This window comes from Pyrgilauda ruficollis, unplaced genomic scaffold (genome assembly GCF_017590135.1).
Source record: "Pyrgilauda ruficollis isolate IOZ18807 unplaced genomic scaffold, ASM1759013v1 scaffold96, whole genome shotgun sequence".
NCBI lineage: Eukaryota > Metazoa > Chordata > Aves > Passeriformes > Passeridae > Pyrgilauda > Pyrgilauda ruficollis.
In genome coordinates, this window is record NW_024531710.1 from 391,825 (window position 1) to 415,563 (window position 23,739).

At 58.4% G+C, this 23,739-nt stretch overlaps 4 protein-coding genes across 7 annotated transcripts; all 4 read left to right on the forward strand.

Annotated features, from left to right (window-relative positions):
- Positions 1–3,546: 3,546 nt before the first annotated feature.
- On the forward strand, positions 3,547–8,773 carry CUNH15orf39 (chromosome unknown C15orf39 homolog). The gene is given in 4 exon segments (XM_041489827.1): positions 3,547–4,196; positions 4,199–6,308; positions 6,684–6,717; positions 6,918–8,773. Coding segments are annotated over 4 exon segments (2,652 nt in total). The 5' UTR covers positions 3,547–3,692; the 3' UTR covers positions 6,922–8,773.
- A 2,385-nt stretch (positions 8,774–11,158) lies between these two features.
- Positions 11,159–14,602, forward strand: LOC121365497. The gene is made up of 7 exons (XM_041489737.1): positions 11,159–11,401; positions 11,865–11,923; positions 12,536–12,690; positions 13,116–13,219; positions 13,344–13,402; positions 14,228–14,364; positions 14,445–14,602. The coding sequence occupies exons 1-7, from the start codon at positions 11,159–11,161 to the stop codon at positions 14,600–14,602; spliced, it is 915 nt and encodes a 304-aa protein (XP_041345671.1).
- A 2,694-nt stretch (positions 14,603–17,296) lies between these two features.
- COMMD4 (COMM domain containing 4) lies at positions 17,297–19,260 on the forward strand. Of its 2 annotated transcripts, XM_041489811.1 has the most exons (8): positions 17,300–17,567; positions 17,647–17,718; positions 17,797–17,862; positions 18,107–18,146; positions 18,250–18,369; positions 18,581–18,661; positions 18,751–18,927; positions 19,072–19,260. In XM_041489811.1, exons 1-8 carry the CDS (start codon positions 17,565–17,567, stop codon positions 19,110–19,112), a joined length of 600 nt encoding a protein of 199 aa, XP_041345745.1. In that variant the 5' UTR covers positions 17,300–17,564; the 3' UTR covers positions 19,113–19,260. The 2 variants fall into 2 exon arrangements, with proteins under 2 accessions (XP_041345746.1, XP_041345745.1); XM_041489812.1 differs by lacking the exons at positions 18,581–18,661; positions 18,751–18,927 and having other exon boundaries at positions 17,297–17,567.
- Positions 19,261–19,353: 93 nt separating this feature from the next.
- Positions 19,354–23,504, forward strand: NEIL1 (nei like DNA glycosylase 1). 3 transcript variants are annotated; one of them, XM_041489808.1, is made up of 9 exons: positions 19,354–19,934; positions 20,032–20,151; positions 20,261–20,390; positions 20,868–20,967; positions 21,091–21,215; positions 21,690–21,717; positions 22,022–22,095; positions 22,832–23,039; positions 23,190–23,504. In XM_041489808.1, exons 1-9 carry the CDS (start codon positions 19,354–19,356, stop codon positions 23,207–23,209), a joined length of 1,386 nt encoding a protein of 461 aa, XP_041345742.1. In that variant the 3' UTR covers positions 23,210–23,504. The 3 variants fall into 3 exon arrangements, with proteins under 3 accessions (XP_041345742.1, XP_041345743.1, XP_041345744.1); XM_041489809.1 differs by having other exon boundaries at positions 20,312–20,390; XM_041489810.1 differs by lacking the exons at positions 21,690–21,717; positions 22,022–22,095.
- The last annotated feature ends 235 nt before the right edge of the window (positions 23,505–23,739 follow it).

The window sequence follows — 23,739 nt, forward strand, 5'->3', positions numbered from 1 at the left end:
TGTGTATTCCACATACCATCAAAAAGGATTTTTTAAGCATGTCCAAGAGCCATCAAGCACAGCTTCTCAGAGTGGTATGCTGCACACTATTCACATTCATAACCCAGTTATACAGACAAAGAAAATAGCATTTAACTTGCTTAGAAACTGTTAACTTTAAAACCATCATGCCTCTGCTTTTGATATGTCCCCAGTGGGTTAGACTTACAGGGACAGTTCACTTTCAGGTGACCTTGTTGCCTACAGCCATAACACCGGTGTGTTAACAGCAGCTGCTAAAGAATCTGTCTTGGGTTGCAATGCAAGATGTCACCAAAAGTATGTATTCTGTTGCCATCTGTTAAAACCAGGTGGGGCAGGGTTCTTTATCTCTTGCAAGACCCATCCTTCCTCTGGGAGATATCTCCTGTTAATGGCCATTGAGTGTCCCTGCATGGCTGATAAAATTCCATCATCCCATTGTGAGATGCTCCGCCCAGGGGGAGGAGCTAAGCATTCCTGCCTGGGTAGAATCTGACACATGAAACACCACAGCAGCCTTTGCCCACTGCATTCCCAGAGGAAGACCAGACCCTTCTATGTTACCGCTGGACCTTCACAGGAAAATTCACCCTTCTACAGGATCCCTGCTCCAACAGAACCACACCTGTCACTGCAGGAGGAGTGCAGCCACCACTTAATTGAATTGGACTGCTACCAACACCCTGACCCACAGGGTGTCAGGTCATATTCTGACTCTATCAGTGTTTTGGTTTTTTGGGCTTTTTTTTGTACTACTGCATTTTATTTTAATATTCCTATTAAATTGTAGGTTTTTTAAAAAATTTATACATACAAGTAAAGAACTGTTATTCCTATTCTCGTATCTTTGCCTGAGAGCCCCTTAAATTCCACACTCTAATTCGGAGGGATGGAGTTTACATTTTCCATTCCAAGGGAGGCTCCTGCCTTCATTAGCAGACACCTGTCTTTCAAACCAAGAGAGAATCAGTTAAAGCAATACTATCTGATTTAGTCCCAACTTCAGCACATCGTAAATTAGTTTATTTCAGGATGGATGTTCTTTCGGTAACAAATGTATAGCCCTTTTGCAGTCCTCATTTGCATTATCCCATGTCACTTTTCAATTATTGATTTCTTGCATCATTATTTATTATTTGCTTTTCCATGGCATCTTGTGTCCTTTCTATGAATTGCATGTATGGTTCCGTGGGGCCCTGTTTGATCATGGAATACCTCTTGAGTCGGTATGAGCCCCATAAGCTGAGAAACCCTAGCTCCAAAGCGTGGATCTTGCTGCGGTACCTCTAAATTGTGCTTGCTTTTGATCCTTTGCAGATCGCTGCCAGGTGAACTCGAACATCATATATTGAACTGGGGTACAGAGCAGCTTTGCTATCTGTTTAATATCAGAAGGTGCCATTTCATTGGCAGTAAGAAACAGTAACATCCTTGCTACTGCCGGAGACCACAGTGCAGTTTTGGCGGCTGGCTGGTGCAGTTCGGAGGGGACCTGCCATTTGAGGGAAACATCTCAGCACTGGGAAAGCTCCGATCGTCCCGCCCATAGGCTTTGAGCCACCTGATGACAGTGGAGGCATGGACACTGAGATCTTTTCCGTGCCTTTGAGATCCCCATCTGCAATGGCAATCAGTTTTACCTGCCTCCAGAAGCTGACCAGATTGTAGTTGGAGAACTGGTAGTGCGGTGGAAGCGTTCTCTTGCAGGTCAGCAAGAGTGTGATAGCTCGGGTTCCCCCTGTTAGGATGTTGTGAGTTTAATAATGAAAAGCATTCCTTGGGCTTCCCAAGCCCTGGCTGTGCATGCAGCAGGGTACCATGTCCTGCAGTCCCGGGCACTGGCAAGCTCCCTTCCAGCACTGGGCACTGCTTGACTTCTGGGCTCTGCTCGCGCCGTTGGTGGGTGTGCCAAGCCGCGGCTGAGCTGCCCGCCCAGCTGCACACAGGGGTGTGCCGGGCCCGTTAGCAGCGGTGCGAAGCAGCACCGCGATGGCTCTGGTGGCCACGATGTGGGCGGGCTCAGTGCTGTGCAAACGCCTCTGTTGCTGGCGGGGGTACAGTGGACACGGGGCTCTGGTAATGGCTGCTCCCCTGTCGGTTTCTTGCCCGTCCTCTCTGCCCGCACGCCTGAGGTGGCATTCACTCCTGCCCCGGATTCCCCCTGCCGTCCATACTTACGGGACAATCCAGTGGGTGTGCTCACAGCGCCTCAGCTGCGGCTTTTGCCCTCCACTCGACTTTTATCTGTTTTAAAGTGTCCAGTACCAAATGCCAGGTCATTTAAAAGTCTTGAGTTGTTTTGTCGCCTCATGAGGCTGAGTCAAATATCGGATCACCAGCCTGCTCCCTTGTTTGTACATGAAAAGCAGCATCCATGGTTGTGCCCAGTCCATGCCTCTTACACCATGACAGCAAGGCTTGTAGAGCCTGTTCACAATATTTTATCCCAGTTTGCATGAAAAGAGGGTCCATACCTGTAAAACAGCCTTTTCCTCCAATGAGACTTGAGTCCTCATGTTCCCAGTGGACACTTCTTCTATTTGCAATGGTCTGGACTCTCTGCAGCTCTGTGCACTCCTGGCAGCTCACCCGGCTGCCTCTCCACTAGGCTCCATCTCCCCGTTCTCTGCAGGGCAAGCTGCTGCCAATCACATTGGGTTCACCACCTCTTACAGTCAAGATGGACACACAACACAACACTCAAGGTTCACGTGGCAACAGCATATTTTTGTTGCATGCAGATCCCTTTTGTAAGAGACAGTCCAAAGTTTCCCTCATTTGCGTCAGGCCCGTTGCAAGGACAGAGACTAAGATCTGAAGATCCTGACTGGAGTTCTGGCCTGGTTGAGGTGGATGCTCGCCAAGTGATTGTTCACAGGTGTGCTTGCTGTGCCACCATGGTACACTGCTTCGGGCAGGGACTGGTCCATAGTGGCTTGCTCTGTACTCTTACACCTGCTTCATGGAGCAGCAGGTCTCATCACAATAGCCCATGAATTTCCACACCTCTTGACCGTATGTCACTCGCTTTATACAAAGACTATAAATAAGTAACTTTCTGAGTTAATTTTGGTGATCTCCCACGGAATGAAGACTAATCTGTTGGCTGGACCACGAGGACTTTGTCTCTCCATTGGTAGCTATACCCCCTTTTCTCTCTCTCTCCTTTACTTTGCTTTCTTACATCTGTCTCTCTTCTCTGTCACATAATTGTTGTTGGCACTCAATAAAAGTGCACTGCTGCCATTGAAAGTCCCCTGCTGTGTGTTTTTGCACTCTGAGTGTTTTGCACTAAAACAAACATCAGGACCCCTGCTTGTACTAGCGGGTCGTGACACCTCTATATAGCTTCAGAAATCCCGCGTGGTTGGTCCTGATTGGCTGAATTTAGTTACCACCCGCTTACCGGCCAATGGCTGCCTGCATCCCTAACGGCCAAGACTGGTTCCCCAACGGCCTGGACTGGTCAAGTTATAATCGGGGTTATCTATAACTGTGAGGCCTCCAGGCCAGCTGCGAGCCACCACATGCGGTGGCTTGTAACCCTGTGTCACCCTGTGCCATCACAGGCTGCTGCTGTGGGGACTTGATTTGCTCATGGCTCATTCTCTCTCTCTTTTCCAGGAAGGCCAGCTCACCTCTCCTGTGGGGACACCGGCACCAAGGTGTAAATGGCCTCCAAACGGTGCTCGCAGTCTGCAGGGCCCGTGATTTTCAAGAAGCTGCCTCGTCTGGAGCCCGCCCCCACCTTCCTGCCCAGCAAAATCCCAGGCACACCCAGCCCCGTGCCCCACCCTGGCTCTGAAAACCATTTCAGCTACAAGGGCTCCTACTTTGCCTGCCCGCTGCAGAGCCCCAAGGGCCCCGAGGAGCCCCTGGCTGGCTGGAGCCCCACGCCCACCTACCTGAACTACGGCCCCGGTGCCCTGGGCCAGCCTGTGCCAGCTGAGGGGCCACTGCTGGGCTTCCTGCTGTACCCAGCAGAGAGCCTGGGCACCAGGCTGCAGCCCCCGCACACCCAGAAGAGCAAGGACAGCCTGAGGAGTATGGGCCACCCCCCAGCACCCCATTCCTGGAAGCAAGTTGTCCCTCTGCCCAGAGCCAGAAGAAGGTGCCAGAGGTGCCCAGCCTCAGCCTGGACCCCTGGCCCAAGCTCCAGCCACCTGATACCAGCCCAGTGATCCAGGAGAGGTCAGCAATGTGCTTCCCACCCCCCCCATACCCGCTGTCACCCCACAGATCTGGCCCCCTCTACCACCCCCCCGCTCCCACTGTGGGGGAGCCCAGTGCCCTGCCCAGCTTTGGCTACGTGGGAAGCAGGGAGCCCTTTCCCAGCACCTACCTCAAGTCCCAGGAGCCCAGGAGTTACTTTCCCAGCCCCTTGGAGCCCTACGTGCCGAGGACAGCGGGTGCCAGGCTGGGGGCGGTGCTGAGGGATGCTGAGCCCCCCAGGGATGCCGAGCTGCCCAGGAACAGCGGGTACCCAGGCTCTGCCGTCAGCCCGGGCCATGCATCCGTGTTCCACGCCTCCTTTCCCGGCACGGAGCCGGGCTGTGAGCAGCACAGCGCAGACAGTCCGCAGTGGCCAGCAGCACCGAGGCACAGCAGCGCCTTCCAGCCTGTCTGCACCCCAGAGAAGCTTTCTGGGGGCTCCAGTGGGCTCGGTGAGACGTTTTCTGAGAGAGGAGGGAGCTGGGAGAAACCCAGGCAAGGGGAGGAGGAGGCCCTGTATCGAGGGAGGAGGAACAGCAGCTTGACCCCTCAGGACACCCCCTGTGGGAGACCAGGGGAAGGAAATGCCCCCAAGGTCATGGATCCAGCCAAGGAGCTCATCCGCCTTTCTCCATCCGTGTCCCCCATCAAAGGGCTGGAAGACCTGAGGGACACCAAGGCTTTGTCATCCTCCCCACCCATGCCTGTGATCCACAACGTCTTCAGCCTGGCACCTTACCAGGAGTACCTGGAGAAGGCCAAGGGCACAGACCCCATCCTGTTCTGCAAGAGCCATCTGTGGGAGGACTCCTCAGCCCAAAACACGGGTGGCAGCCAGGAGCCTGCTGCCCCCAGAGACGTCTCAGGGGTGTCCAGCCTGAGGTTGGGCAGTGATGCAGTGCAGAGCCAAGAGGAAAGCTGTTCCAGGAGCATCCCTAAAAAGCCAAAGCCTGTGCCCCAAGAGCTGGAGTCTCAGGAGGGCAGCACAGACAGGGTGGGCACTGAGGAGCCGCCCCTGAAGGAAATAGTGCTGGACCTTAGCTTCAAGAAGAGACTGCTAGAAGCTGGGAACACTCAGAGACCCAGTGGCTGTGGGGAGGGGACACTGGACCAAGAGGATAAGGAGGAGAAAGAGGCTGCAGGAGGGAACGTGGGCTTGGGAGAAGGAGCGCAGCCTCGGGTGCCTGAGGCGGACTCAGGGGACAGGAGCAACTTCCAGAGCTCAGCCAACTTCATGTTCCAAAAATACAAGCTGCTGCCCTCCCTCCCAGCCAGCACTGAGCCCCCCCAGCAGGATGGCAGCTCTCGAGCCCCCCAGCCCAGCCCCCCCAGCAGCACCCCCACACCAGCTCACCCAGCCTCCTCTCCATCCAGCAACCCCCCACTCCCACCGCCTGGCCCCCAGCTCAGCATCACCCTGGCCCCAGACCCTCCCCAGACTGTGCTTCCCAAAGCCCCCTCCAGCCCGGAGGAAGAGGTGTTGCTGGTCAAGAAGGTCGGTGTTCTCCCCTCGGGGCGGTACTTCAGCGCCCTGCACACCTTGCTCTGTGACACCATCTCGGGCTCGGTGTCCCGCTCCTCCCCGGAGCTCCTGCGGCAGTGGCTGAAGAAGGCTGAGCTGGCAGAAGAGCTGGGAGAGATGCCCAAATCCCTGCCCAGCCCCAAACATGGCTCCAAGGCTGCCGGTCCTCGGAAGCCCAGCAACGGCAAGGAGATCTGGCTGGCTTTCCAGGACGTGGCCGCGCTCCTCTCCAAACTGCTCTCCCAGCTGAACACCTTCATGTCCGCTTGCCCTTTCCCGCACGTGGTCCGGGCGGGAGCCATCTTCATCCCCATCCATGTGGTGAAGGAGAAGCTCTTCCCAAAGCTGCCCGGCAGCTTTGTGGACCAAGTGCTGCAGAAGCACAAGGTGGAGCTGCGTCCCACCACGCTCTCAGAGGAGAAGCACCTGAGGGACCTGGAGCTGAAGAGCTGCACCTCCCGCATGCTGAAGCTCCTGGCGATCAAGTGGCTTCCAGAAATCTACCCTGACCTGCTCAACCTCCACTGGCACAACTCCATCCAGCAGCAGCTCGGTAGGTGGCCTGGAGTCTCCTGGGGATGGGTGCCTGGAGCTCTCCCAGGGCTGTTCCAGCTGCACCTGCCCTCCAGGCGCTGCTGCTCTTGGGGAGCATCCAGAGATGCCTCAGCATCCCTGTCCTACCGAGGGTTCTGTCCAGCTTTTCCTCTGTGTGTTGTGGAGGGGGGAAAGTTTGAGCTGGAAGGGAGAAAACTCATCCTGGGGGTGTCAAGGAGGTTTCAGTCAGTTCTGGGCCACATCTGCCCATCCAAGGGCACAGTGTCAGACCTGTCACCCATGCCTCTCCCATCCAGCTCGTGACTTCACTGTTGTGTCCAGATAACATTTTGTTGGTGCTCAAGGCCATTAACAGCAACTTTATTTCTTCCAGGTTCAAGCTCAGAGACTGGCCAGCAGCCCTCCAAGTAAGTAACTCCTCTTCCTCGTGGGTTTATAGGAATTTATGACATTCGTTTGTCATTTTGTGGAGTTGTATGTGTGTGGATTTCATGTGATGATGAACAGCTGGGGATGACTGGGGAGGCTCCACTCCCTGGGCCAGGCTGGAGGTGGGAATATTTGGGATGTGGAGCTTGCTCTCCCTAACCACTCCTTCCTCTCCCAGGTAGCCCTGACATGGAGGCACTGAAAGCTGATGGCAAAGCGACAGCCACGGACAGATCAGGGGAAAGGAGGCGCTGAGGAATGTGCCAAGGGCAACAGCCAAATGATGACGGGAAAGGGAAGGTCCCGAGTCCTCAGAGCCGTGGATGCCGACACCACCAGCAGCCCTGCAGGCAGGTGCTCAGTTCCCACCACCATCAGGATCCTCCAGGATGCTGATACCTTGGCAGGGACCCTCTTGGGATGCTGTTCAGGGTGGAGAACAGCTCAGGGGTGCTCCAGGGACACTCACTGGGATGCTGCTGCTGGGTTATCTGGGCCCACGGGCATGGGCTCGAGCCCTTCACAGCAGCTGGAACTGCTTTTCTTTGAATGGATCATCTTTCAGTGTATCTCCCGCCTCCATCCGTGATTGCCCTGGTGAGCTGAGAGAGAATGGCTGGAGTTCCAGTGGAGCTGGAGCAAGAGGAGCATGGAAATGGCCACAGCACCCTTCCCAGCCTTGGAAAAAGGGACTGCAGGGATGACATCCCACCTCCTCCTCTGAATTCCCCCTCCTGCTTTATCCTGCTTTATCCCAATAAACATCCCCTTCCTCTGGGATTTTTACCTTTAAAGTGCCATAAAGACCTGGCACAACAGCAAGGGCAAGGGAGTCGTGACTTCCATAGTCTCAGGACTAAGTTGGTTTTGTCTTAAATGAAGACATTTTACAAATGTTCTGGATTAACCTTTATAAGGAGTTGCTGCCTTCAGGTCATGTGTTTTGGGTTGGTTTTTTTCTTTAAATACAGTAATTTATATGTGTCTTTTTATTTAAACTAAAAGGCTGCAAGAAAGATTTAAAGACTCTTAAAGAAAAGAAAACCAAATCACTTCACATCCCAGATCCTGACCCAAAGGAGAACGTGGGAGATGCACGTTTAGGGGCCACCTTGGTGGAGACTAAAGGAGCAGAGAGGGCAATGATGCTGCCAGACCTTGGAAGGAGGGATCCTTTCATCCCAAAGGGTTATGGGCATGCCAGGAGGGATGTGGGCATCCCAGGACTAATGGACAGCCCGTCACCCGGGAGGTGCAGCAGGGTATAAAGCAGAGGCCTTAAAAACTCATCGCTCAGGTGTTCTTCAAGCTGCTGCAGGGCATGGAGGAACAAAATGAGGATTATTCAAATTTTTTATTTCACTACAGGGAATATTTATTTTAAACTAAAAAGATGGGGTTGGGGGGTGTTGGGTGGAAATGACCCTACCCACACTGTATTATTTTAGCCAAAAGGTGTGTTTGCTACTGGGGGATTTCTTTGGGTGCCTTCCTGGTTTTCTGTGGGGATGGGGTGGCTGTGGATGGGACAGGTAAGGGGGATGCTGCTGTTCTCCTCATTCCCCCCCACCACTCCATGCCTGTGCACAGTGATTTGAAAAGCAGTGTTTGTTAATAATGTTGTCTTTGTACATACATAAGGTTCCAGGGAACAAAGCTCCTTCCCTTTATTTAATTTTTTGATAAGAATATGAAGAGTTGCCTCACCTGGTTTAAGTGAGTTTGACTTGTTTCCAGACATGCCCTGCTGCTGTCCCTGCTTCCCAGCATGGGCACAACGGGACCTTCCTGGGGTTGGAGGGTCCCCAGATCCCCCACCCGATGCACTGCCCTCTTCTCCCTGCAGCAAGCCACAAGTGCTGTGCCCAGGCTCTCTGTCCCATCACTGCAGGCTGGATCCAGCGTCCAGGATGCCCTCACAGGGGCACATCTCAGCCTTCACAAACCCCATGGGTGACAGCCTGGGAGGAGGATGCTGGTGCATGTCTGAGCACCAGAAACTGGGCAGGAGGGTCTGGGTGCTCAGGGATGCAGCCTGGGCTGACCCAGGGGGGACCCCTGAGACCCTCCCCCTTGTGAGCCTCCATCAGACACAGAATCTGCCTGACCCCAAAGGCCAAGTGCTGTAATCCACGTTTGTCAGCCCCAATTGGTGGAGCCCAGCAGGTGAACACTGCCACAGCCTCACAAACAGGGAGCTTTGGGGAGCATCAGCAGAGTTTGGGGATCATCCTGCCTGGAGGGATAGGCCCATCCCCTCCTGCTGCCAAGGGCTCCATGAGGAGCAGAGGAAAGCTGAGACCCCTCCAGTTTCACCTGGGGGAGGGCAGATGAGTTGGTGTGTTAATTGGGAGCAGCTGGAACAGAGCCACATCCGCCCCTGGGAAACCAGATAAAAGGCAGGGCTTGGCTGGCCCTTGGTGCTCTCTTCTGCTGGGGTGCTGCCGGGTGAGGGGTGCTGGTGGGCCTGCTCCTCCCTGGGGAGGTGTCTGGGGACAAGGTGGGTGTTTGGGGCAGGGAGTGAGGGAATGTCTGAGCCCAGGGCTGGTTACAAGCCTGCGCTGTCCCGGGAGCTTCCCTGGAGGTGCTGAGGTTTGGCACAGGCTTTCCTGAGCCGGGAGGCTGCTGGGGAGAAAGGAGGGATTTAGTAAGGAGCTCAGGGGATGGGAAGCTTGGGAATGGGCCAGGCACTGGGGTGTGGGAGCTGCAGGGACCCCCCCCCCCCTAACTCTGCTGCTGTCCCTCTCCACAGCTGAGCTCTCCCCGTGGTCTCTCCCAAGAGGAGCCGAGCGGTCGGACCACCGAGCCCCGGGCGCCGCCGCTGCCCTGGAGGCAGGAGCGATGCTCGGCGCTGAGAGGGAAGGGGCTGCGGGCTCAGCCCCGGCTGCTGCTGCCCGCCGGGCTGTCCGTGCCGGCCGGCTGTGCCGCAGCGCCTCCCTGCTGCTGGCCGCGTGTGTGTGTGCCACCGCTGTCCCCTGCGGCCTGGGCGCTCTGCCTGCTGTCCCAGCTGTGAGCCCCGGGGCGGGTGCTGGGGGACGGAGCCTGGGGACACGGAGCGCGGCCACAGGGACATCTCGGCCCTCCCTGCAGCGGCAGCCTGGAGCTGGGGACAGGGAAGGGCTCGGGCCGGGCACGGCAATGGCTGTCACGCTGTCCCCCGCACAGTGGCCTGGCAAAAGGGTGCCTGCTGCCTCAGCTCGGCCCTTCCAGCCCCAGGGTGTCCCCAGCCCCGGCTCCTGGCGTCACCTTGCTCGGGGAGGTCCCCACAGAGCAGCAGCAGGCTCCCGTGGTGCCACACGGATGGCAGCAGTGAGTGCAGCCGGTGGCCTGGGGCAGCCAGCGGGCACAGCAGAGCCCCAGAGCCCACAGAGGGGGTCTGAGGCCACCTCCAGAGCAGGGAGTGAGCTGGCTGCTGGGGTCCCTGCCACCTCCCAGGTACGGCTGCGCCCTCCTGCCCTCCCCACAGCTGCTTCTGGCCCCTCTGCAGGGTCTGCAGTGACACAGGTGGCACCCGACCAGCCGGTGCCACTGCGAGGGGCAGCTGTGGGGTCTCAGGTCCCAGCTGATGTCCCTGCATGGGCACTGGTGGCTGCTGGCTCCTGGAGCCCCAGCACAGCAGAGCAGGTGGTGGCCTCTGCTGTGCCAGCACAAGGGACAGCCAGCTGGGCCGAGCTGAGCCCTGGCACGGCGGGGGTGCCCCCTGCCCTGACACCAGAGGGGCTCTGGGGCACTGCTGGCACTGCCCTGCCTGGGGCAGCTGCTCCCTTGGTGGATGCTGTGTTGGCCCAGGCTCCAGGAAATGGGTCTGGACTCCTGGATGCCATCCTGGCATCACTTCCTGCCACTGCAACAGCTCCTGGTGCCCACAATCAGCACCTGCTGCCTTCTTCCCTTCCCACGGTGGCATCTGGGGCTCCTGCTGTCACCCTGGGGAAACAGAGTGAGTGCCCTTCTCCCCCTACACAGCCCATGTCCACTGGAGCCTCCCCAGTGCAGCCCAGGGCTCCCAGCCCTGCCGGTCCCACCGTGACTGGGCTGAGCTCCACAGCCCCTGGTATCATCCCAGAGCTTGGGCAGGCGTTTGTGATGGAAGGATCCAGGCACAGCCAGCCCAGGACAGCATCAGTGGGACCCGTTCCCACTCCAGCAGGACCTCCAGGGCCCAGCCCTGCCAGCCCAGGCTCTGTGCCTCCCCCCTGCTCCCCAAAGCCAGCTCTGCAGCATGGCTCTGAGCCTAGGCGCCACGCTGCCACCAGCAGCAGTGTGACATCTCCATCCTGCCTGCTGACTTCTCCTGGAGCTGGGCATGCAGCCAGCTCCCTGCTCAGCTCCCAGAGCCTGGCTGTGCCCACTGCAGTGACCCTCCGTGCCCTGGCTGTGTCCCGTGGCTCCAGCACTTCCCAGCACTCCTCCACAGCCATGGAGCAGCTCCCTGCAGCCACCAGAGCGGCCTCCAGCCCCACTGAGCAGATGCCAAAGGGCAGAGCTGGCTCCACAGGGATGGAATCCCCTGCGTGCCACCCCTCCAGCCTGCCCTTGCCCGCTCAGCCTGTGCACGTGCTGCCCCTGCAATTCCGGCTGCTGGGCATGGCTTTCTCCCCGGCTCTGGGCAGCAGGGATTCGGAGAGCTACCGGCAGCTGGAGGGAGATGTGAGACTGATGGTGGGTGCTGGAGGTGGCTGGGACACTTCTGGCCCTTTGGGGTGTGGGGTGGTGCCAGCCCTGCTGGGGAGGAGCCTGAGTGCTGCATCAGCCCTTGGCTGGCTGGTTGCCCACCTGGGCGTGGTGGAGGTGGGCAAAGCCCTGGCACTGCTCCACTGGAGCTTGGAATGAGGTGGCACTGGGCTCCCCTTGCCTCTGGCTCCAGCAGGGCCCTGGCACACGGTGTTATTGCTGGGGTATTCCCTCCCAGGAATGGGGGTGGCTGCTCTGGCTCTCCCAGCTCATCCCCAGGCATTCCCAGAGGCTGGCACTCCCTGGGTGCCAGCGTGCCCTCCCCTGGGCAGGCTGAGCTGACTTCCCTCTATTTATTGCCCACCTGCTCGTGCATTTCCCCTTCACATGGGGGAGCTTGGAAAACCTCGATTACCTCCTCAGTTAATCACCGGGTGCTTCTTCCTTCCAGCTCAACCAGATGCTGTCCAGCTACGAGAGCTTCCTGCAGGCAAATGTCCTTGAGTTCATGTGAGTGTGCAGCTGCTGAGCAGGGCTGGGTTTGGTGGGAGCAGAGGCCTGTGGGAGCCAGCCTGGCCTTAACGAGAGTCCTGTGTGGAACAGCAGTGACTTGTGACACTGGACTTTGGTAGAGACTCTCTGTTCTCTTGGGAAGGGTGCATACCAGAGGATGGCTGCAGCCATAAACACCACGTGGGAATGTTTTTCCTTTGCCTCCCTGAAGGCCGGGAGGTGGATGTTTGGGTGAATGGCTGATAAGGGCAGAAATGTTGTCTGCTTTAATGAATGTTTGGTGGTGTAGGCTGTTCTGGGTTTCCTCTTACATGTTGCTGAGAGTTTCTTCAACCTTTCCCATACTAGAAACATAAATACTGGAGTGTGTGTAATAAAGATGGATCCTGCTGGAAGGAGCAGTGGTCTGGTTTTTATCAAGCTGCAGCAGGTTTGCTTGGAGGGAAGGCTTTGCCCAGGAAAATGCTCCAGACAGGTCCTTGTGAGGGGCTAGGCTCTCTCCCTGGTGTCGTCATCCCGAGGGATCCCTGTCTGAATTCCTGGCTAAATGCACCTGGAAAAAATCCAAAAGCAGTAGGTGTGCTGCTCAGTGTGTCCTGTCCCTCCCAGGAATGGCTCAGTGGTGGTGCGAGGGGAGGTTCTGTTCCGGGGGGATGCTCCTGCTCCCACCAACTCCCACCTCATCCGGACAGTGGTCACAGAGGCAAGCAAGGGAAGGAGCATCTTCAGCTGGCAGCTGGAGCCCCAGTCTGTCCAGTCTGGCGGTGAGTCCTCAAGATCTTCCCACAGCAGGGTGCTGCTGCCAGGTGCCCTCCTGGTGCCTCTCTCAAAGCCAAAGCCCGTGCTGCTTGGGTGCCAGGCTTTTCCTGCACTTAACATCCCTTCTCCTGGCCTGTGTAAAGCCACTGTAAGGATGTGGAGGGTGCTGGAGGGCACATCTGTAGCAGCTGGACCTGTGTGGGCTGTGCTTCTGCTCGGCTCCCCGGCCTCCCCTCTTTGCCCCAGCTCTCCTGTGCTGGGAAATGGTGCATCCCGACCCCTTCCCACATTCTAAGGGATTGCTCCTCACTGGGCTGCCCTGCTGCTTTCTGCTTTTGGGGTGTGGCTGTGGATGAGCTCTGGGCTGAACACTGTCTCCCAAGGAAGCAGGAGGAGCAGGCATGAGCAGAACTGTCCCAAACTCCCTTAGGCTTCAGCCTGGAGAACCTGGACCCGGAGAAGCTGTCCATCTCCCTCACTGGCCCCCAGCTTGGGATGGGCGGGATGGATCCTCTGGAGAGGCTGGTCAGAGAGGTATGCCAGGCCTTGGGGGCTCTGCTGGAGGGTGATGCTGGGAGAATGGGCACAGGCTGCCTGGGGGCTGGAACAGCCTGGGCTAACAGGGGAAGGTGTGAACTGCTGTCTTCTCCCTACCCAGGTGACTGCATCTGTCAGTGCCCTCTACGACGTGAGGAACTTCACCATCTCCCAGCTCAGGTATGGCGTGCAGCTGCTCCTCTGTGAAACCCAGGACACCGGGAATATTTCTCAGTCTCCTCTGGGGTCCCCTGACCCTCATTCCTGGAGAAAGTTTCCTGGACTTCAAGCTAGACTAGAATCCACATTAGTGTGAAACAGGTTATAGAGGGTAGTGTAGGTGTATCTCTTGGTGCGGAATGTAGGTTTTGGGATTTTTAGTATGTTGTGGATGGAAGCAAGATGGAGGGCACAGGGTGCTGTCCTGGGTTTCTTCTTCATGCTGCTTCTTCCTTCTCCATGGGTTTAGGTGGCATTTTGTAATTGGGCAGAAAAGTCCACATTGCAGGCTCTGTGGGATCAGTTATTGGGTTAAAAGGGAAGAGAATCTAGGTGTCAGTTTCTTAATTGGATAGTTTGCTCTTAAAAGGCCTTGAAACAAGAGGTTGTGAGCCATTTTGTGCCTTCTAATGAAAAGCTGCTGAACTCACAGTAGTGAGATAAGATATAGTGATTTACTGATAAGAAATGATGAACACTTGAGTCTGAACATTAACTACTGTCTCAAGGGCCTTCAATCCAGACCCTGAGAAACTGACAGCTGGTACCTGGACACTCCTCTGCCAGCCTCTTAATTTCATTGCCTTCACTCTCTCCTGTGCTCTCTGCAGCTACTCAGCTGTGCTGCAAGGATGGAGAGGATGGGAAAAGCTGGGAGGGGATGTGCAGCTGGAGCCAGCTGTAACTGAGCCCCTTCTGCGGGCTCTCAGAAGAAAACCACCAGTAAAGGTGCTGGAGCTGGGTGCCAACCCTCCTGCCTTGCCCAGAGCTCTTCTCCCCCCTCAGGAACCTGGGTGGGAACACGGAGATCACTGGAGACCTCTACCTGGACACAGTTGTCCACGCTGACGTTACGGAGGTTCTGGAAGCCCTGGCTGCGCTCTCTGCCCTCTCCATGGACCCGACCTCCCTCTCGGTGGAGGGTAAGGACGGTCCCCGTGTGTGCCGTGGGCAGGGCCGCTGCCAAATCTGCACAGCCAGCGCTTGTTTGCTGTTCCTTCAGGGTCCAGGCTGGCTCTGCACGTGTTCCCTCTCTCCTTTGTTGTCACCAACAGACGCTTCAGCCAGAAGCTCCAGGACCCGCTCTCTGCAGAGCACCACGATCTCTCCAGGGACCTCGGCGATGCAGTAGGAATGGGGCTGGTGGGAAGAGGGGATTGAGGTCCTCCCAGCAGGGTGAGGAGAAGAGCCATGGGAGGAAGAGGGGCTGCTTTGGGGTGACCAAACAGCCCCAAAAGCTGGCAGGGAGCTGAGCACACCCTTTCTTCCAGGTGGCAAGAGCCCTGAGGGATTACCCATCCTTCCTGACAGCCATCATAAAAGAATTCCTGTGAGTGGGAGCAGGGGTTCTTCTGGGCAGGGGTGTGCAGGGGCAGGGAGCTCTCCCTTCAGGCAGCAGCCAGCAGGTCGTGGCTCACAGGTGCATGTTTTTGGCTACAGAAGGATCAGCAGAGGAAGCTGAGCTCAAGCATTAAGCCATTGCAGCAGTGCTGACTTGCTGCACCTCCAGGGATGTCCCTTCCATCCCACGGCTCCCTGAGTGCAGAGAGCTCTTCCTGCTGAGCAAAACCCTCTGGGAAGAGGCTGGGGGTGCCCACCCATCCCACTGTGGGGTCCTGGTGGGACTGGCAGCTGCTGGAGCTCTTCCCAACCCTGTCTGCAGGCCTGGCTCCTTGATCTGCCGTGGGAACATGATCTTCCATCACCCTGCCCCAGCCAGCGTGGAGGTTCTGAAGGCACTCGTGCGCTCGGTGGGGCCAGACCAGGCTTTGGCTGGCTCTGACATCCATGTGGATCCACACTCTCTCTCGGTGGGAGGTAAGCTCCCCTCTGGGACGTGGGTTTGGGAGCTCCACGGGCCCCATGGCCGTGCTGTGAGCAGAGTGGATCCACAGCTGACCCCATCCTGATCCCCTGTGTGAAGAGAGGCTCAGGTGCCTTGGCTGGTGAGGTGAGCAGGCAGTAAAATCTCAGTAACAGTTGTGCCCTTTCCCTCTGCATAGCCTGGGGCCTTGGGGTTGGAGACCTGCTGCTGCAGGCTGGTGTAGGATGGGAGGCCAAGGCATGGGGGAGTGGAGCAGGAGTTATTAAATGCCCCGTGTTTGCCCTGGAGCAGAGGGTGGCTGGCAGCCCGTGGGGCAGCGCTGGCTGCTCCAGGCTCTAAATGCTGGGCTCTGCTCCAGAGGACACCCTGGACCCTCCCACGCCCCAGCCGGGCTTCCCAGCCTACGGAGTGGCCTTGGTGGTCGTCGGTGGCCTCTGCATCATCGCTGCGCCCGTCGTGCTCGTGGTGAGGGCCAGCTCTGCCTGCTGGGCTGGGCCAGCAGCCCTGGGCCCTGCTGAGGGCTGGGCTGAGGGACTCTGCGGGGCCGGCTGGGCTGCAGTCCCTGTGCTCTCCTCCCCAGTGCCTGGGCACCAAGAGGCTGGGCTGGCAGGGTGGAAGAGCCCTTTGGGACAGAAGAGACCCTGAAGTGGGGATCCAGACGTTGGAAATGGATAACCAGGGCTTCTGGACAGAGGTGGATGGCCTTTGCATCCCTTGGATTATCTCCTGGGCCTGGAGCTGCTCTCCCAGCAGCTCCCAGCTTCTTCTGTTAGCTGGTGCTGATCTCTGGGGCTGGAGAAACCTGTGGGGGGCTGGAGGGAAGGGACCCTCATTCCTGCCTTCACTGGAGCTGTTTCAAGTGACTTCTTCCCTCTCCCCTGCAGGACCCTGAGGATGGTCACTTTGAATGGCACAACACTTCTGCCTGAGGAGAGAAGCAGCAGCAGCTGGGGGGAGCTTGGAGAGGGGCTGTAGGTGGGAAGGAGATGCTGAGAAGCTTTCCCTGATCCTGTGGCAGCACCTGCCAGGTGCTCCCTGTGCAGAATGCAGACTCGGGTGTGTAAAGGAATCATTTTGTATCTTAAATAAACTGTTTGTAGACCGTGACACCCAGCTGTGAAGGATGTGTGTCTGCTGTGGGCGTGGTGCTGAACCAACCTCCCTGCTGGGCTCCCGGTACCACCCCAGCCTTGTGCTGCTGCTCTGGCTGCTGCCTGCCAGCTGGGCTTGGTCCTCTCCAGCTCTGGGCCAGCAACCCTAGTGTGGGGAGTTAAAAAAGCAAGGATGTGCATGCCAGCCCCACAGTCACTTTCCCAGCTCCAGCGTGCTTCCCCTTCCAGCAGGCTGGATTTTATTTCAGATCCTGCTCTGCAGTGTTTGTTCCAGCCCTGCCCCTGCCCCACAGGCTCCATCTCAGCTCCAGCCCTACAGCACTGACTGCAGCCGCTGCTGTGCATGCTGAGAGCCCCAGAGCCTTTATTTCAGATATTTATTTCTGTGCTGCTTTGACTCTGTCTGTGTGCTCCCTATTCCAGCCTCAGTGCCAGGAGCTCTATTTTGCCTCTTCCTAGCCACAATTTTTACTTCACCTCCAGGTCTGGTGTCTCTATTTCAGGCAGGGTGAGGGCTTTTATTTCAGCTCCACAAGCAGAATTTCAGCCCCAGAGCAGTATCATGTCCCCACAATCTTTATAAACACCTCAATGAGATCCGAGCTCTGCAATGCTTCCAGCTCCACTCTGACAAAACTGTATTGCTCTGCCTCTTTTTCCTGAGGCTAGGTGCAGCTGCTCTTGCAGCAGAACAGGATCTTTATTTCAGGTCGAGCTCTGTGAGGCTTCAGCCCCAGTTCCGAACGCCACATTCCCGCTCCAGCCCCGTGTCAGCGGGCTCGGAACGCGAGTGCGGGGCTCAGGCGGCGGCCCCGCTCCCCTCACGGCCGGCCTGAGGGGCAGGGCTGGGCGGGACTGCGCCTGCGCGGAGCGCTGGGCGGGACCGCGCCCGGGCCGGAAGGGCGGCTGTGATTGGCCAGGGCGGGGATTGGCGGGCGGGGCGCTGTGGGGCTGCGGCCCGTGGGAGCCCGCGCTGCTCGAGGGGCCCGGGGCGCCCGGGGTGCCGCTCCGAGAGCCCGGTCCCCTCTCCGGCCCTCGCTCCTGCCCGGCCCCGGCTGAAAGGCCCCGCGGAGCCCTGCCGGAGCGCCCCGTCGGGGAGGGGCGTAGCGGGCCGTGGCCCGGGAGTGGTTCCGGGTCGCAAAGGCGGCCTCTGCCGTAGCAGCGCGGAGCGGGGAGCGGCGGTGACATGGTGGGCAGGGGGTCGGCGGCGGGGAGCGGGGAGGGCGTGCGGAGCCCGCTGCGGGCTCTGACCGCCTCTTCCCCCGCAGCGGTTCCGCTTCTGCGGGGACTTGGACTGCCCCGACTGGGTGCTGGCCGAGATCAGCACCCTGGCCAAAATAGTTAAGTGCCCGCGCCCCGCCGCCCCTGCCGCTCCCCGCTGCTGCGGGCCCGCTGCTCACCCTCCTTCTCCCCCGCAGTCCTCGGTGAAGCTGAAGCTGATCTGCGCCCAGGTGCTGCGGGACCTGCTGGGGGAGGCCATCGAGGTAAGTGTGGGGCTACCGCAGTGGAGGCGGTGTTTCAACACTACAATGGCATAACCAGCAGCATTAATTAATCTCGCGTTCTTCGTGCGAGCCTCAGCGTTAAGAACGCTACCGGCCTCTACTAGTAGTACTAATATGCATAGTAAGTGTTATTAGTATTAATGTTTAGGTAAGAATTGTTAGTGTTAACACTGGTAGTGAGTGTGTTAGCTGGTGCTTACTGTGATGCTCTGCTCTCCCACAGTATGACAAGATCCTGAAGCTGACCTCAGATGCAAAGTTAGGTGAGCACTGCTGTCCTTACCAGGATCCCCCGATGGAGCCATGCTCCAGAGATGGGCAGCAATGTGTGGGGATGCCTTCCCAAGGTGACTCTCCCATCTGCAGAGTCAGGGGATGTGAAGGCGACCATTGCTGTGCTCAGCTTCATCCTCTCCAGTGCAGCCAAGCACAATGTAGACAGTGAGTCTCTGTCAAGCGAGCTGCAGCAGCTGGGACTGCCCAAAGGTAGGGGAAACTCGGGGTGGCACCGTGAGCCAGACTTGGTGGGATGTTGCTGACAGTTCCCACCCCGGCCCCGGCTGAAAGGCTGGCTGCTGTGCTGTCCTCCATCGCCTCCCTTCTGTGCCGTCGGTCCCTGGGGTGCTTTGGTGGGGTTTGGCAGCTGCAGGTCTGGTGTGAGCAGAGGGGTTCCTCTCTTGTGTCCCCTCCCGAGCAGAGCATGCCAGCGGGTTGTGCCGTTCCTATGAGGAGAAGCAGAGCCCCCTCCAGGACAGGCTCAGGGCCTGCAGCCTGCGATGTGAGTGGGGTGCTGGGACTCACCAGGGCTGTGGGGTCACCCTGCTGGAGTGAGCCAGGGTGCTGACACCATCCCACCGCCCTCCCTAGTGAGCCAGCTGGGCTCGGTGCGCTGGCGGGTGGATTACACCCTCAGCTCCAGCGAGCTGCAGGAGGTCAATGAGCCCGTGGTGCACCTCACCTTCAACGTACAGGACAGAGAGTGTGAGAAGATGACGGCTGTCCCTGTGACACTCTCGGCCAACAAGTTCTGGGTGCTTCTGGCAGGTGAGGCACCAGGAGGGCTGGCATCAGGGACCTCTGTGGGGGATTCTGCAGGGGGAATTGCTGTGGGAGGCATGCTGAGAAGGGGATGCTGGAAGGGATGCTGCAATACCAGCAGCTCCCCCTCATCTCCACATCTCTCTGCAGAGCTGAAGCAGGCCCAGGCCCTGATGAACACCCTTCTCTGAGGAGCTAGGAAAGGAGCCCGGCCACGGCGGGAGGCTGCGACACTGAGTTGGGGGTCCAGATTGGTGCTCCTGGCTGGGACGGAAGACGTTTCCCTTCCCTCCGGGGGTCCTCGGGGCAGCTCCAATAAAGTCTCGGTGACAAAGCTGAGCCGTGTCCCGCTGTGTCCGCGCGTTGTGCAACCTCTCCCCGCGGCGGGGCCGCCCCGGCAGGGCACCAACCTCCGCTATCAGCGCGCGGCCAATGGGAGCGCTCACCGCCCGCGCCGCAGCCAATGGGAGCGCGCACCGCCCGCGCCAGAGCCAATGGGAGCGCTCACCGCGCCCCCCGCAGCCAATGGGGGCGGGCCGTGCCGCGGGCGGCGGCGGGCTCGGGCTGTGCCGTGCTGTCGCGACCATGCCCGAGTGCCCGGAGCTGCACCTGGCCGGGCGCTTCATCAACGGGGCCTGCGGAGCGCTGGTGTTCGCGGGCGGCGTGGAACGCTCGGCCGTGGGCCGCGGCCCCGAGGTGCCCTTCCGCAGCGAGGCCTACAGCATCTCGGCCATCGCCCGGGGCAAGGAGCTGCGGCTGACGCTGAGCGCGCTGAACCCCGCCGCCGGCCCCGCCGCGCAGGACCTGGTGTTCCGCTTCGGCATGTCGGGCTCGTTCCGGCTGTGCCCCGCCGCCGAGCTGCCCCGCCATGCCCACCTGCGCTTCCTCACCCGAGAGAGCCCCCCCCGCGCCCTCTGCTTCGTCGACCCCCGGCGCTTCGGGTCCTGGCGCCTGGGGGACGCCTGGCAGCCGGAACGCGGGCCCTGCGTCGTCTCCGAGTACCAGGCCTTCAGGTGAGCGTCTTCAGGAATGCTCCTGCTTGGTTTTGGCCGCTTTTCCTGCACGGACATGTCCAGGTGACTCCTCTTGATGGCCCGTGCTCGCTTGCAGGGAGAACGTGCTGAAGAACCTGGATGACAGGGCTTTTGACAAGCCCATCTGTGAGGTGCTCTTAAACCAGAAGTATTTCAATGGAATTGGGAATTACCTGCGTGCTGAGATCCTGTACAGGTAAGGTGGGTCGAGCACCCGCTGAGCTGCCACGGAGGTTTAGGCTCTCAGAGTTTGCTGGAGCTTGACAGCTCCTTGGCTAAGCTGCCCGTGCCTCCTCACCTGGCAGACGCTGGAAGTGCCAGAAGCCAGGCGTCAGGCTGGTGTGTAACTCTCTCAGGTTGAAGATCCCTCCCTTTGAAAAAGCTCGGACCGTGCTGGAGGCCCTGAAGGAGCAGGAGCAGGAGAGGAGGAAGAAGGTGGGGAGTACCAGGTGCTTTCACAGCCTCAGAAAGCAGCAGGTTTCCAGACATGTGCCAAAAGCAGGGGTTTGGTTCTGCCAGTCTCCTGCCCTAAGGAAGTCTACAAGTGTTTTTGGGGTGGGTGAGGAAGAAGAGGTGAGGGAAACAAACACCTTTTTAAGCAAGCTTAAAATCTCCAAGGGGAGGCTGCAGTAAGGCCCAAGGCTGATCTTGTGGCCTCAGGGGAGAGGAAGTGGCTATTTTAAGCCTGAAAACAAACTACATGACCTGCTGCTGGTGTTTTTGTGTGTTAGCCCTCTTTCATGGCTTTGTAGCTAAGTTGGAAGCCTACTGTGTGGTGAGCTCAGGGCTATCATGTGTGGAGAGTGTGGCATCCTCCGGAGGGCAAGAGATGGGGAAAAGGATGGGAGGAGAGAAGCCGAGGAAGCAGAGGTAGCTGGCAGGTGACTTCTCTGCCCTTCTCCATGCCTGCAGGATCCTTCCCTGACGCTGAGCAAGAAGGTGAAGCTGAGGCAAGAGAACCCAGATCTCCTGGAGCTGTGCCACAGCGTGCCCATGGAGGTCATCATGGCAGGTGGGGGGACAAGGCAGGCCATGGGGCTTTGCATTCTCAGCATCAGGAGGTTTGGGGGACCACCCTGACACGGTGATCATGGCTTCTGCTCTGATTCTGTCCTTTCCCTGTCTCCCTTCCCAGAGAAGCAGCTCCTGGACCCCGAGCACCCAGATAATTATGCCACCTTTAAGAACTGGCTGCAGTGTTACTTGGTGCCTGGCATGAGCTCCCTGCGTGACCGCAGTGGCAGGACCATATGGTTCCAGGTAGGAGCCTGGGGATGCTGCCTGGAGCTGGGGAGCCCTCAGACCACTCCTCCAACGGGACACTGGCCTGTTTTCTGCTTGCTGAGACTCCCATTACACTGTGTGGCTGGGGGTCTCCCTCTCCATCAAGCTCCTGGGCATGGAGGTGACAAGGAGCTCCTTTGTGGTGGGCAGCCAGCTAATGGATGCAAGCAATCTGCAGCAGGTGGAGGGAAGGGAGGTGTTTGGGTCATCTGGCAGCCCTGTTCTTCCCTTCTGGGCCCTGTGTTTGGGGCCTTGCAGGTACAGGGAATGATGGCAGAGTCCCCAAGGCAAAGGGCAGGCAGAGCAAGCCCAGCTCCCCTGCCTTCCCAGGGAAATGTGGCTGTTTCCCTATCACTGCAGTGGCTGGAGGATGGAGAAGGGGCAGGGATTCTGCTGCTGCTGCCTGCAGAATGACTGCACCCCAGTCAATGCTCTGTCCCTTCCTTACAGGGAGAGCCTGGCCCCATGGCTCCCAAAGGTGAGTTTCCTCTCCCCTTCCTGTGGGACCCACTCTTGCCCCAGGAGGGCTGGAGCCCGGGCAGCCCTGTTCTTGCTGTGCAGCACCAGGGCACAGGAGCAAAGCCATTCTCTCTGGGGTGCTGACAGGCCCGTGACAGTCGTTGGCACCAGGGGACAGAAGCCTTTTGTCCCCAAGGCATCCAAACCTGCCTGGGGTTTCCATCACTCAGAACAGCATCCCTGCAAGGTCACTGTGCTGTGGGCTGTCCCTTGGGGTGCAGGCTCTGCCTCATCCTCTGCTCACCCCACATCCTCTCGTGCAGGGCAGAGACCCCGCAAGACGCCCCGCAAGAAGAGCCCTCAGCTGAAGGCAGAGCCCGAGGCAGCGAGCCCCAAGGTGAGCAGCTCTGGCTGTCTCTGGCTGTCCTGCTGCCCGTGCCCTGCTCGGGCTGCTCACGAGTTCATGGTGATGATCCCACACGGAATTTGTGTGCCCTGGTGGCCAAAAAGGCCAACGGCATCCTGGCCTGGATCAGGAATGGTGGGGCCAGCAGGAGCAGGGAGGTCACTCTGCCCCTGTACCTGGCACTGTGAGGCCACACCTGGAGTGCTGTGTCCAGCTCTGGCCCCTCAGTTTGGGAAGGACGTTGAGGGGCTGGAGCTTGTCCAGAGGGGGCAACGAGGCTGGAGAGGGGCTGGGAACACAAACCCTGAGAGGAACAGCTGAGGGAGCTGGGGATGCTCAGCCTGGAGAAAAGGAGACTCAGGTGACCTCATCACTCAACTCCCTGAAAGGTGCCTGTGCTCAGGTGGGGTTGGGCTCTTTCTCCAGGCAGCACTGACACAACCACAGGACACACTCTCAAGCTGTACCAAGGGAAATTTAGGCTGGATATCAGGAGAAAGTTTTTCACAGAAAGGGTGATAAAGTTCTGGAATGGCTGCCCAGGGAGGTGGTGCAGTCACCATCCCTGGGTGTGTTTAACAAAGCCTGGATGTGGCACTGGGTGCCAGGGTTCAGCTGAGGTGTCAGGGAGCAGGTTGGACTCGATGATCTTGAAGGTCTCTTCCAACCTGGTCATTCTGTGATTAATTTCCCACCTCGGTTATCTCCGGCTCTGACACCCACCCAGGTCACCCCACGTGCCTCGAAGCAGCGCCGCAGGGCTGCAGCAAAACCCCTGAAGTCAGAGGAGGAGGAGGAAGGGCAGGAAGAGCAGGCTGACGGGCCAAGGAAGGGACGTGCTCGTGGGAGGAGGACAGTGGCTGCTGCTCCAGCCTCACCTGAGGTGCCTCAGAGTGTCAGAAGAAGCCGCCGCACATCTGCTCGCAGGGGCAGAGGTGAGCCTGGCAGGCCCTGTGGCCTTGGTGCACACCTGGGGGCCGTGGGACAGCTCCCTTGTGGCAAGGGGACAGAGGGGCAGGAGAGGAGCCCATGGGGCAGAGCCAGATACCCCCTTGCCCTGACTCATTTCCTTCTTCCTTCTCCAGGTGCAGCCCCTGCCGTGTGACTGTCACCTGCTGCCACCTCCTGAGGGGCATTTAAGGGGCCAAGAGGAGCTCAGGGTTAGTGCTAGTGAAAATGGAGCTGCTCCCTACCTGTGCTCACACTGATTTGCTACTGTGGCATCCTGCCAGTGTGGGAGGGAGAAGCTGAGCCTGGTGATGGGGCTTTTTCTTGCTGTCCACAGGCATTTCAGGGGAAAAAGGGCCAGGAGCACGTGTTGTGCTGGACTCTGACTCTTCCTCTCCCTCTTCCCTTTCTTGCTGCTGATCCAATCACTGTTTTTAGCTGACTAATAAAGTATTTTGTGTAGAAATCACTGTGCATGCCTTTTCATGCGAAGGATAAATCCCTCTGTGCCCAGCCTCTTCCCCAGAGGGGCTGGAGCAGACTTCCCCTCTGCCTCATCCCCCCAAAATAAAGATAAGTTCAGCCTCCCCAGTGCCAGGAGTGAGATCCTGCTCAGGCAGACACTAAAAGAGCAACTACAGCAAATACCTGGGAGGAGGCAGGTAAATGCAGTTACCTAGAAACAAG